Source organism: Typopeltis vanoorti, chromosome 10, assembly GCF_054136105.1.
Source record: "Typopeltis vanoorti isolate ZY-2024b chromosome 10, IOZ_Tvanoo_1.0, whole genome shotgun sequence".
Lineage (NCBI taxonomy): Eukaryota > Metazoa > Arthropoda > Arachnida > Uropygi > Thelyphonidae > Typopeltis > Typopeltis vanoorti.
Window position 1 is genome coordinate 76,549,218 of NC_143558.1, and position 13,226 is coordinate 76,562,443.

General features: G+C 38.5%; 1 protein-coding gene across 4 annotated transcripts in view; it reads right to left on the reverse strand.

The window, feature by feature from the left end:
- Positions 1-13,226, reverse strand: part of LOC150102523 (uncharacterized) — a 260,758-nt gene that overhangs the window by 96,402 nt on the left and 151,130 nt on the right. For all 4 annotated transcript variants that reach the window (XM_090399321.1, XM_090399318.1, XM_090399320.1 and 1 more), the window contains one exon: positions 2,712-2,778. In XM_090399321.1, the coding sequence (XP_090255447.1) occupies positions 2,712-2,778 (67 nt within the window). The remainder of the gene's footprint in view (positions 1-2,711; positions 2,779-13,226) is intronic.

Consider the following 13,226-nt stretch of genomic DNA (forward strand, 5'->3'; position numbering starts at 1 on the left):
TGCCCTTATGCAATGGCACTATCTTACCTTCCTTCCATTCCTTGGGTACCTTTCCTTTAGCCAGACTTTCATTGAAAAGCCAGGTCAAAGGAGCTGTCAGTTCGTTGGCACATTCTCTCAAAATCCATGATGAAATATCATCCAGTCCCACTACTTTACTGACATCCAGAGTACTCAGTATTTGGACACCCTTGCACCTTGCACCTGCCCTACCCCTCTAGTATTAAAACCTTCTTCTCCAGGATTAAATACTCCAATAAACAACTCCACTATGTCCTTTGCATTAGTCACTCTATTCCCATTTTTATCCCACAATGTCATTCTTCCACAATCATTTCTCCTCCTACTGGCCACATAGCTAAAAAATTCCGTAGGATTTTCTTTGGATCTTGGTGCCGATCTCTTATCATATTCCAGTTTTGCCTTTCTCACCATACTAGTCACTCTCCTGACCTGAATCTTATATTCTTCATGTATCTGATCTCCACTCCTCTCCTTATATCTCTTCCATAATCTCTTTTTCACCTGCAGTTCCTGTTTGATATTGTTTGTCATCCACTTTACAACAAATTGTGTCCGCCTCTTCACTCGTGGAATTCAGCTTACTATTGCTGCTAATAAATATTCCTTCACCATTTCTCAATCACTAATGATATCTTGGCCCTCCAATTCTGCCCTCCATGGAACTGCCCCAAGTTGATATCTAAGACTATTATAATCACCTGCCTTATAATTCCACATATGTTCCCTTTTCTTTGATACTTCTGCATGTCTATGTCATCTTCCATGTCAAAAACACATGGTCACGCTCTCCAACTGGAGGAAAAGATGCCATGTCAGTTATAATCAGCTCTTCTAATGCTATGACTAAATCCAAAACTCTTGAACCCTGTGTTGCTTCTTGTCCCTCAAGAATTCTAGAAATTCCATTCCCTTATTACTACATCTATTTTTCTCTTCTCATAGTTAAAATCTCCCATGACAATCATTCTTCTTGCACTCGCCAAGCTCAACTGCCTAAACATCTTCTGCTCCTCACCTGTGCTACTTGGCTTGTAGAAACACCCCACTAAATATCCTGTCTTGCCCACCCTCTACCTCACACCATATGCTTTCAAAATCATTAGTATTCCTGCCTTCCAAAGCCTCCACTCTTGGAGGACATAAGTCATCACTTATCATAAGCACCTGCTTATGATAAGTGACTCCACCACCATGTTTTCCCCTCCTAACCTGCCGAAAAATGCTGTACCCTGCTACTTCTATTCCTGTTATTATATCATCTTCCATTAACCACCTCTCAGTGATCCCAATAATCTTTGAACAGGCTGATGCTATCAGCAGCATCAATTCATCTCCTTTATTCCAAATACTCCTGGCATTAGTATAAAGGATAAAAATGTCACTGCTTCTATACTTATCGTTATCCCCTCCAGACTCCACTGGACTCAGTGTTACCTGATGTCATCCCCTTTCCCCCAAGCACCCATTCCCAAAAGAGGCCATTCCTGCTACCCCCCCCCAGGAATTCTAGTTTCACTGCAATGACACACCCACTCATTCAGAAAACAGCAATCTCTCCAGATGTCTAATCCTTCCTCAATCAAATGCAAGCGGTCTCTTGCATACAGTTCCTTTCTGTCCTCAAATGCCATCCAAGCATCCATATATTCCAATCCTCTCTTCTGACACATTCCGGCTATTATGCTATTTATTATTACTGCTCTTCTGCTAAGCTCCTCATTATCGTACCCGGGTAACACACACACACAATCTTTCCTCTCTGCATTTTCTTTTGTACAACCTCAAGCATGAATCTCAGATCTCTAGTCACTCGATTTACACTGCCTCTCAAGTCATTCGTGCCCACCACCACCACAATCATTTCATCCACCCCACTTAATTGCCATAGCCACACTTTCTATCGTTCCTCCAGACAAACACTCCTCTGTCATCCTATCTTGCACACCACGGATCATCGAGTCTCCATACATCACACCTCTTACCACTCCATTCACTGATTGCTCACCTGATTTTCCCCACTCTCTCTCCTGTAACCCCCCCCCCCCTAACCATATAAAGAAATATTACTTATAGTTTTAACGTCCAACTATTACACAAAACTATGCAATTATATGGAATGTTCTTACTGCAAACTGATGTCTCGCAAGTAAAGTATTAGAGCATGTGTTGAAGTGAAAATTGTATGAATGATACCAAGCTATTCCTATCAATTCAGCTATTTGGTGCATGCAAATTTTGGGATGCACATTCAACTGCACTAGAACATGGCCAATTGGTCCATAATTGTTGTCACCATGTTAAAATCCAGCTATTGCCTGACCTTAACAAACTTGTTAAAGAACACAGGAATGACAAGACTCACAACGAATTGGTCACTAAGTTTTTTGATTGAAAATAATTTATAAATCAAAAATGCCAAGAAATTATATTCTTGTTTAATCATTTATCCAACTTAAGTAAACAAAGTTTGTGCATGAAGCATCTTCATGACTGGGCTACATGTATATAGAGGCTGATGACTTCACATTAAATGCCTTGGTTAAATCCTATAATGTAATAACAAGAAACTATGCTGTTTTGTAGTACACAACTGAAGTTTTTATAAGAAAATAAATGGAAGAAAAAAAATGAACGAATAATCACAATTAATTCAAAATATTTTACTTCAACCTCATTTCATATCTTACCTCACTTTCTAGCTGAATTTTAAGATTTCTAATGTCTTCCTGTAATGTAGCATTTTCATCAGCAGCTCTGTAAAATGAATAATTATTTTACATAGTATGAAATGCCTGTTTTTTTTTTTAATATTTTACATACTTTCCCTTGGCATTGTATAGAATACCGAGGCATTATATAGAATGACAAATACTATTTTGGCTATATTTTCATTTTGAAGTTTTAAATTTTGTCACCATGGGGAGGTTAGGTTAGGTGATGGCAGTTGTTACGAGTGTGACAGACGATGGTTTTTACCGACTTGGACCTGCTGAAGGAATTTTAAACCAACTCTATGCCAGATCACAATTCACTTTATGTCTCAAGAGACCATAATTCACTTTATGTCTCAAGGACTTAACTGAGAGTTGGAGACATTCCTGACCATGAAATAGCTCTCCGGTCAGCTGCTTCCGCTCAGTCCATGGTAGCGGCCAAGGGTTCATGAAGTGTACTTGCAAGACCTAGTACCGAAATTTGAAGTGCTTTTGTATGAAAAAGGCAGTTAAGTGCAATTCAAAATGCTATTCCAGAACATCTCCAACTCTCAGTAAGTCCTTGAGACATAAAGTGAAATGTGATCTAGCATAGAGTTGGTTTAAAATTCCTTCAGCAGTTCCAAGTCGGTGAAAACCATCGTCTGTCACACTCATAACCGCCAGCACCTAACCTCCCCCATGCCAGCAAATGCTGTCATGTTCCAAGTCAGTAAAAACTATCATCTGTCACACTCATAACAACTGCCAGCACCTAACGTTCCCATGGCGGCAAAAATTTAAAAGTTCAAAATGAAAATATATCCAAAATAGTATTTGTCATTCTATATAATGCCCAGGGAAAGTATGTAAAATATTAAAAAAAAAAAACAGACATTTCATACTTTGCCAAAAAACGCCTAGGCATTCTATAGAATGCCTGCTTTTCACACTTTGCAGGTAACACACACACACACATATATTACTTTTTTTTTTTAATTTGATATTTTTATCTGATTAATTGATGCAGCCATTTATTTGGAACAAACCATAAAGAACCAAACCAAATTGAGAAAATTGCCAGAGTTTTCTTCACTTATTTTGGACAGGAGATGTAGCACTCAAGATTATGCCTCTGGGGTAATCATAAATGGCTAGTTAGTTTAAGGCTTACTGTAACAATAAGCTCATACTGTGGCAAACTATAGATTAAAAATGAGTTATCAGCTTTGTTCCTCCTCCTGTTTCAGGCAAAAAAAAATGATTGATCACTCCTCTCACTGACTCAGCTTATACAGTGTATTATTACATTCTAATGGGAACAATTTCTAATTAGCATTAGTTTAGTGCAGTTGTTAAACCGCACTAAACTAATTTGATGAGCCAATGGCTAATCAAAAAAGTGTAGAAATTTTTCAGTGTTCTGTTTATTGATAATTTTGTTTTTAATTTTATTAAAATTCTGTATCTTTACCAAGATGCCAGATTAAAATTTGTCATTAGCCAAAAAACTGCTTTAGTAGACCAAAGGTCACTTGCCCAATACCAGTTATTGTTGTCTGCAGGAGATAACTAGAGTACTGAAATCTATAATTGCATACTTGTACGACAGCAAGATAAACTGTCAGAAGAATGCACATGCCATAGAAAAAAGGGAACATTCCAAAAATGAAAGCATGAAGGTAAGGTCAGTGGTTCTCCATTATAACTGGATAAGGAGTGTGAATCAGCAGTCCAATGTTAAAAAAGAAGTCAGAGGAACTAGCTAAGAAGTTGGGTCATGATGATTTTATAGCAAAAGTAAGTTGTGTGTCTTGATGGAAATGTAGGTTATGCTATTAAACTAAGTTATATAAAATTAAATGTTTAAATATCAAACATTTTTTGATGTGTTGTGTATTTTGTTTTAATAGGATTACATTGAAGTCAACCAGTCTCTGCAGATATTGATATTAAATATAAATACACATTTAAATATTTCACTGTTGTAATTAATTTGAATAAATGACTTGTTGCTGAGTGAAATGTTAGTTTGTCTTTTTTATATCTTTTTAACTATTAACATGAAACTTTGCATAATTGGAGCAGCTGCTTAATTGGGCTAAAATGCTTCTAGTCCAAGTGTGTCTCCCAATTTAATCAGAATCTACTGTATTATTAAGTGCCTAAAAAAGCAATTCTCAGTGAGTGGGTTACATAAAAAATACACTTATAAAGATTTGTAACCACAGAAAGATTAGTACAACAAATCTCTATTTTTTTAGATGATCAAAGACTGAACAATAGACATAAGAGTTTAAAGAAAAATTAATTCAGTGAATCATTAAAAATGAAGATAGAAAGGAATGTAACATTATTAATAGTCAAGAATGTGTGAAAAGAGCTAATCACAAACAGAACAGAAGACAATTTGTTAACAAAACAGGTGTTTGATTGTCTTGATAATAAAAAAATAACCCAGAAGATGATCAAGATCTAAGAACTGATTTTGTTAGTAGTGTCTTAGAAGACTGAAATAGTGTATTCACCAATATTTACTGGAGATCTGATAGTTGCAGATTAATTCATTGGAAAGAAAACTGTTGACAGGAGTTGGTAATAATGCAAATTTAATCCTGCAGTACTATCATTGTATATATACCCCTTAAGGGTTCATATCAGAATTTCATTATTTTCCCTACAAAAATCCATTACTAGAAGCATTATAAATGAATTATTTTTCTTCAAAAATTCTACAAAAACAATCAGTATGCTAATTTTTTATGAACTTGTACTTTTCATTCCATTAAATTTAATAATTGCATATGCTTGGCAATTATTCTATAATCATCATCAACAATTCTTGATATATATATATATATATATATACACACAGGGTGTTCGGGATAAATTTGACATATTTATAATTAATTATATTTTTCCGTAAGTTACATGTATTAACACACACTTCTCTTCATTTAAAAGTTTGGACCCTTCTTCATTCATATACAAGATGTCAGAAAGGATGGATAGCTGGAACCCACCTGAATCATGGAAGAGAATAACTTGTATCATGATGATTCGTGCCCGCCATCAAAATAAGGATATTACGACTGCTGCCCAATGCTCCCTGAATACAGTAAAAACAATCAGGCATGAACTAGAGACTTGCAATGGTGACTACGAGGATGTAGCAAGAAGAAAGATCCCTAGCAGACGATCTGATTGCGTTCGTACAGCAGAATTCCTCGCAAATCTGCAGGAACAGGTGTTGAAGAACCCTGGCATTGGAATTCGGGCTTTGTTCGTGGAGTTGCTAACTGTAGTCAAGCCCTGGATAACAAGGGTAGCCAATGGTAGGCCGTATGTATGGCAGCAGGATTCGGCCCCTTGCCACACCTCTGGGAAAAGTCAAAAATGGTTGTCTGAAAATTTCTACGACTTCACCAGTCCAAATGTTTGGCCTCCAAACTCCCCAGACCTTAACCCCATGGATTATTTTGTATGGGGCGCAGTTGAAAAAGACACCAATCGCACTTCCAGTAATACAAAAGCCCAGTTAATGGATAAAATTAAAACAGTTTTTGCGGCCCTTCCCAGGGAGACTGTAGCATCAGCTTGTTCGAGGTTCCGAAGCAGAATTGAAGCTGTGATCGATGCTAATGGTGGTTATTTTGAGTAAATCTTGTTGATAGTATTGTAATTAACTCTGCCTGTAATGTTTTTTTGTCAATTCATTAAATTTAATAGATACAAAGAAGATTTTCTTTTTCCTTACGAAACTGTCAAATTTATCCCGAACACCCTGTATATATTATTATTATTATTATTATTACGGGCAACTCCAGGGAGTCATTAGACTCATCGAGGGAGGCCCCAAATCATTTTCATCACAACTATTCGACATTCATACAGTATCTATCATACCTCGCCTTAAACTCATTCACTGTCACAGCATCCACCACAGACTCAGGGAGCGCATTCCACTCATTCACTACTCTAAAAGTAAAGAACCCAGCTCTAACACCTTTACTAACAACACTTTTGCCCAGTTTCCATGGATGTCCCCTAGTCCTCCCACAACCAGCCCTGTTCTCAAAAATATCTTCTGAATTAATTTTATAGAAACCCTTCAGTAATTTGAATGTCTCAATCATATCTCCCCTCCTCCGCCTATCAACCAATTTTTGCAACCCACAAATCCTCAACCTGTTCTCATACGGTTCATTCCACAGACCTGCTATCATCTTGGTCACTCGCCTCTGGATCCTCTCTACCTCCTCCCCATCAAGAAGAAACCTAGGTGACCAAATCTGAGCACAGTAGTCGAGATGAGGTCTTATCAAGGCTCGATACAGAGGAACAATAACCTGCTTGTCTCTGCTTGTCAACGTATTCTTCAGCAACCAAGTGATTTGATGAGCTGATTTGGCCACTTTTGCAATGTGTCCCCTAAATTTCAATTCCTTATCCACCAACACTCCTAAATCTCGTGCCTCATCAATTTCCTGGAGCACGGTTCCACCAATGCAGTAAACTGCCTCCCATCTTTTCACCCCAAAATGTATAACCTTACATTTTGCCACATTAAATTGACATCCATTCTCCCTAGCCCAGACCTCCAATCTATCCAAATCATCCTGCAAAATTTTGACATCATCTGCATTCACTATTGCCCTACCCAACTTCGCATCATCCGCAAACAAATGAACTGTTCCTCTCAGATCCTTTCCTATATCATTTATGAACAAATTAAACAGCAGTGGTCCAAGAACAGATCCTTGTGGTACACCACTAGTCACAGGCCGTCTAGTGGACTCTACTCCTGAGTAAACCACTCTCTGATATCTCTCCGTCAACCACCCTCCTATCCATCTCACCAACCCTATGTCCATTCCCATATGCTGCAATTTACTGATTAGAATTCCATGTGGTATCCTGTCAAAGGCCTTAGCAAGGTCCAGCAGAATCACTGTAAACCCATTACCCTTATCCAGTTCAGCCGTCACTGTGTTATAATACGTGAGCAAGTTACTGAGGCATGACCTACCCTTCACAAAACCATGCTGTCCCCGATACAGTATCCCATTTTCTTCTATCCAATCTTGTATTTTCCTCTTGACTATTTTCTCTAAGACCTTGATAATGATTCCTGTTATGCTGATTGGCCGGTAATTTTCAACAGCAGCCTTGGAACCACCTTTGTGCAGTGGAACTATTTTCCCCTCTTTCCACCCCCTTGGGACTGACCCAGTCCTGAGGCTCAAATTAAACATAATGGTCAAGGGCACTGACAATTCTTTGGCCGCTTCACGTACGACACGAGCTGGTATACCATCCAATCCCACAGATGTATTGACATTGAGGTTCTGTAATAGACTAGTTACCTCTACCTCATTCATCACAATTCCAGTATAAGCTGTTGGTTCCTCCATTTCCGCAAAGCCACCACCTGGATGATATACTCTTGCAAAGTGCTCGCTCAGTAATTCCACAACATCGACTGATTCAGTTACCTCCCTACCCTCAGCATTTTTTAAGATCATTCTACCATGAGCATTTTTCCTTTTACTTGCAACATATTGAAAAAACTGTTTGGGATTCTCTTTAGCCTGCATGGCCAATTTCCTTTCGTAATCTGCTTTTGCTTTTCTTACCACCCTTGTTACCATCCTGGCCTGAGCTTTATACTGTTCATGCACCTGATGGTCACCCTTCTCCTTAAATTCCCTCCACAATTGTTTCTTTTTTTGCAGCTCAAGCTTAATAGTGTTATTCATCCATTTAACCCCTACCTGATTTATTATTCAGACTCTTGGTATACAGTCAACCATTGCCTCCTGCAAACAGTTCTTAACCACCTCCCATGCACCATCAACATCCAGCCCTTGCAGTTTTACATGCCATGGCATTGAGCCAAGCACACACCTAAGCTTGTCATACTTACCAGCCCGGTAATTCCACATATACCCTGTCTTAATTGTAAATTCGACTCCTTTAGCCACCTCCCAAGTCATGACCTTATGGTCACTCTCACCAATTGGTGGCAACATGGTCATGTTCGTTACAGCTACATTCTCAGTTGCAATTACTAGGTCCAGCACTCTCTGCCCCCTGGTATTTTCCAATACATGTTGCCGTAGATAGTTGTCCCTTAATAACTGCATAAAATCCAATTCCTTCCTCCCATGTGCCCTCTCCTCTTTCCAGTCAATGTTACCATAATTGAAATCACCCATAATAATTACCCTCCTTCCATTCATTTCTTCTATTTGCTTATGCATACTATTCCCACCATCCACTCCATCACCCGGTCTATAGCAGCACCCAATTGTATATTTTGTTCTGCTAGATTGTATCTCACACCAAACAGCCTCAAATGTGCTTTTTTCCCCATCCTGCAGTTCAAATTCTATACTCCTTGGCTGAAGCTCATCAGCTATCATCAATAACACTCCTCCCCCCTTTTTATTCACCCTGTCACTCCTGAACACGCTATACCCATCGCATTCAATCCCACTAGCTTTATCATCCTCTGTCAGCCATGTTTCACTAATACCGACAACCTGTGGCCTGGAAGTGCCAACCATGGCCAAAAACTCTTCCTTCTTGTTCCTAATACTCCTGGCATTAGTGTACATGAATCGCAGAAGCCCATTTGTCCCATCCCTACTTTGATTCCTTATACTAATTATCCCATTCTGATTTGTTGTCCGTCGTACTCGCCCGGGCATAATATACTCATTCATACACTTAACTGCCCCCCCTAAAGTCTGCATATCTACTCCCCCCCCCTCTTAATAAATCTAGTTTCCCTGAGTCTGTACATCCACTTCCACATCATTCATCAACACTCTTTCAAGTCTCCGTACACCAACTCCATTCAAATGTAACCCATCCATCTTATATAAGTCCTTTCGCCCATCGAACTCATTCCACACATCCACAAATTCCACACCACTCTCCATGCATAACCCACGCATAAAGTCATTGGCAATTATGGCCCTCCTTCTAAACACTTCGCTGTCATACCGCGGTAAGATACTCACCATCCTAACTCTCTCACTCTTCTCTTTTGCTACCTCAAACAACTCCCTCACATCCTCTATCATTTCCATTTTGTCCTCTTTCAAATCATTCGTTCCTGCCACTATTATCATCTCTTTCACCCTCTGTTTTTGCAGTCGAATAGATTCGCTGACGTCATTTATGTTCGCACCCGGCTGGTATGACTTCGTTAAACTCTCAATTATTACGCCTCTTAATAGCGAATCCCCATACAGCACTCGCTCCTTCATTTTATTGACGTTTACGTACATTCTATTTTTTGCCGTCACAGACTTCCGCCGGTTATTTGTCGGTACGTTCAACACACATTTTTGCATACGCTCCAGTTGTCGTTTGGCTCTGTGTATCGCGCCATGTAAACGGGCAATTTCGCTACTCGCATTTATCTCACCATTTTCATTATCGATCAAATCATCCATTCCTTCGGTGTTTCTACCTTCATTTACACTTTCAGCGACGCTCTCACACATATCTGGCACTACCACGCAATTCTCTAGTACACCGCCATTTTCTACATTCTGACTACCGTTAACGATATCAGTCTCGATACACGAAACACGCTTGAAGTCCTCATTCTCTTTACACTTTCTACACATATTAACTCCACTATCACTTTCTAACCAGACTCCTACCGCTCTTCGCAAGGCATACATCTCACAGACAGCACATTGCATAAATTCTTTTACATCAAAACTCTTAAGCAAGCATGGCGACCTGGCCGCCATTTTTTTCTTTATCGGTGCCATGTGTACGCTATCTTTTCTTAAAAATAATAATTAAAATAACAGAAAACACGCAAAAATTGCACAGACACACCAAGAATCAAAAAGCAAACAATACTACTTAAAATTCTGGTAAAATATCTAATGTTAACACAAAATAATACTGATCTTTCCAGGAGCTCTCGACAAGCCGACGATCTAATCCGTGCGACACCAAGCGACACCAATGATATATATATATATATCAATAATATATATATATATATATATTATTGATATATTGATTTATATTGATATTATTGAGCTGGGTCAGAAGTAAAACACTTGACCAAAGACTGGAGACTGCAGATATGAGAGTCCTGAGAAAGATTAGAGGCGTGAACAGATGGCATCAATGGCAATATCAGATTAAAAACGAGGATATTAGGAAAGAACTTCACATTATCGGCATCCAGAAATGCGTTAGTGGAGCTAATCTCAGGTGGTATGGTCACTTAAACAGAAAAGGCAAGGAAAGATTAGCAAAACAAGTGTTCTCTGCCAGGTTGGCATGAAAACGACCCAGAGGAAGACCAAGATATAGATGGATTGATACGGTACAGTGTGCCTTAGACGATAGAAATATAAGATCTGATAATGATAATATTGGAGTCTTGACAAGTAATAGACTGATTTGGAGGAAAATTGTAGATAGGAAGTTAAGTTAGTAATGATGTAAATTTTTCATGTAGTACTATTATATCCTGTACACCCCTTGAGGGTACATGGCAGGAATTTGATGATGATGATGATGATGATATTATTGATATATATATATCCTCGACAGATATAGCTAACAGTGGTAAATATGAGGCTGGTCTGAAAAGTTCTCGGCCTAACAATGAAAAAACAAATTTATAATTTCAAAATGATTTTAATTTTTTAACATAATCTCCCTTAAGACTAATACATTTATTCCAGCGATGCCACAGCACCATTATCATGTCCCTGTAGTGGTTCTCAGTAAGATCTGCAAAATACCCTCTACAGCTGCAATCATTCTTGATTCGAAGAAAAACGCTGATCAGCAAGGAAAGATAGAAGTCAGAGGGGAGCCAAATCTGAGGAATAGGGTGGAATCTGTACTATGAATTGTTGGAACAATTCATAGTACAGATCCCTTAATTTTTCCATTGCCAAAACACTTTTGCGGGCAGGTGCTTTGTCCCGATGAAAGATGATTTTTTTCTTCTGCAAACCGGGTTTTTTCTCAAGAATTTTTTCATGTAGTCTGGTTAAAAGATCGGAATAATATTCCCCGGTTATTGTTTTATTCTCTCCGAGATAATCAATAAACAAAATGCCTTTAGCATCCCAAAACACCGATGTCACGACCTTTCCTGCTGATGGAACCGACTTTGTCTTCTTTGGCGTTGAACAACCGGCTTCTGTCCACTGTTTTGACTGCTGTTTGGATTCTGGTGTGTAATGGTGAATCAAAGTCTCATCCATAGTAATAAATTGATGCACAAAATCAGTTTTATTCTTGTTATAACGCACTGTTCAGAGATTTTCATCTGCTGTGAGCAAGTGCGGCACCCATCTTGCGCAAAGCTTTTTCATGTGCAATTCTTCATGCAAAGTATATTCCTATAGTCTCAGCAATTTCATGCACTTTGACTCGCCAGTCATCCAATACCATATCGTGCACTTGTTCAATGATTTCTGGTGTTATTACACTTTTTGGACATCCTTCACTTGGATCCTCTTCAAGGCTGGTACAGCCACGTTTAAACTCTGCAGTCTATAGTCTATTTCTTAATTGCCGAAAATGAAGGAGATGAGTGCCCATAAACTTTTATGAATTTCTTTTGGTGTCAAACCTTCTTTTACAAAGAATTTTATAACCGCACGATACTCAATTTTATCCATTTCAAGGGATACAGACAACACTTTTGCATCAGACAGCTACATAAAACTAACTACTTGATAGAATGACTTGCAATTTCACATGGATGCTTATGACAGATGTACTAACTTAGAAAAAAAAAAAATCTTGGCAATAGTGTTGCCATCTATGGTCGAGGCTGAGAACTTTTCAGACCCCCCCCCCCTCGTATAATCATGCATGTTATTTGTCTCTAATATAAGAATTTTGGTCTTCTAACACACTAAGAAATGCATCGACCTCCCTAGGTCTTGGTCCTACCCAAGTTCCCCCCCACCACCACCACAACAACAACAAATACCAGTTTTGCTAACATTTCCTCTCCTATTCCATTTAAGTGACCATATCACACTTAAGATTAGCTGTACAAACATTCTTAATCTGGTTAAATTTCCACTTTCTTTCATAATGTGATCCATATAGATGATGAATAAGAGTGGAGATAATGTGCATCCTTGTATTACACCTGGTTTTATAACGAACCATCTTCCTGTATTTCATTCAATTCTAACAGCTGAAGACTATGTACTGCCTTTTCCCTTGATCCCATATAACTGTAATGTTTCAAAAAGCTTTTCCCTGGGCGCCTTGTCTTTTCATATGCCTTTTCCAGAACTATAAAAGTTAACTATAGATGCTTGTCATACTCCCATGATTTTTCAACTATTTGTCATATAGTGAAAATCTGATCCTGACAGTTTTGCATCAATCTGGCTTGTTCTTCTCCTAGTTTCTCTTCTACAATTTCTCAGCCTCTTTCAAGTATGCTTGCTTGCATAAATCTTAACTAGAAAACTTAGTAGAGAAATTCCT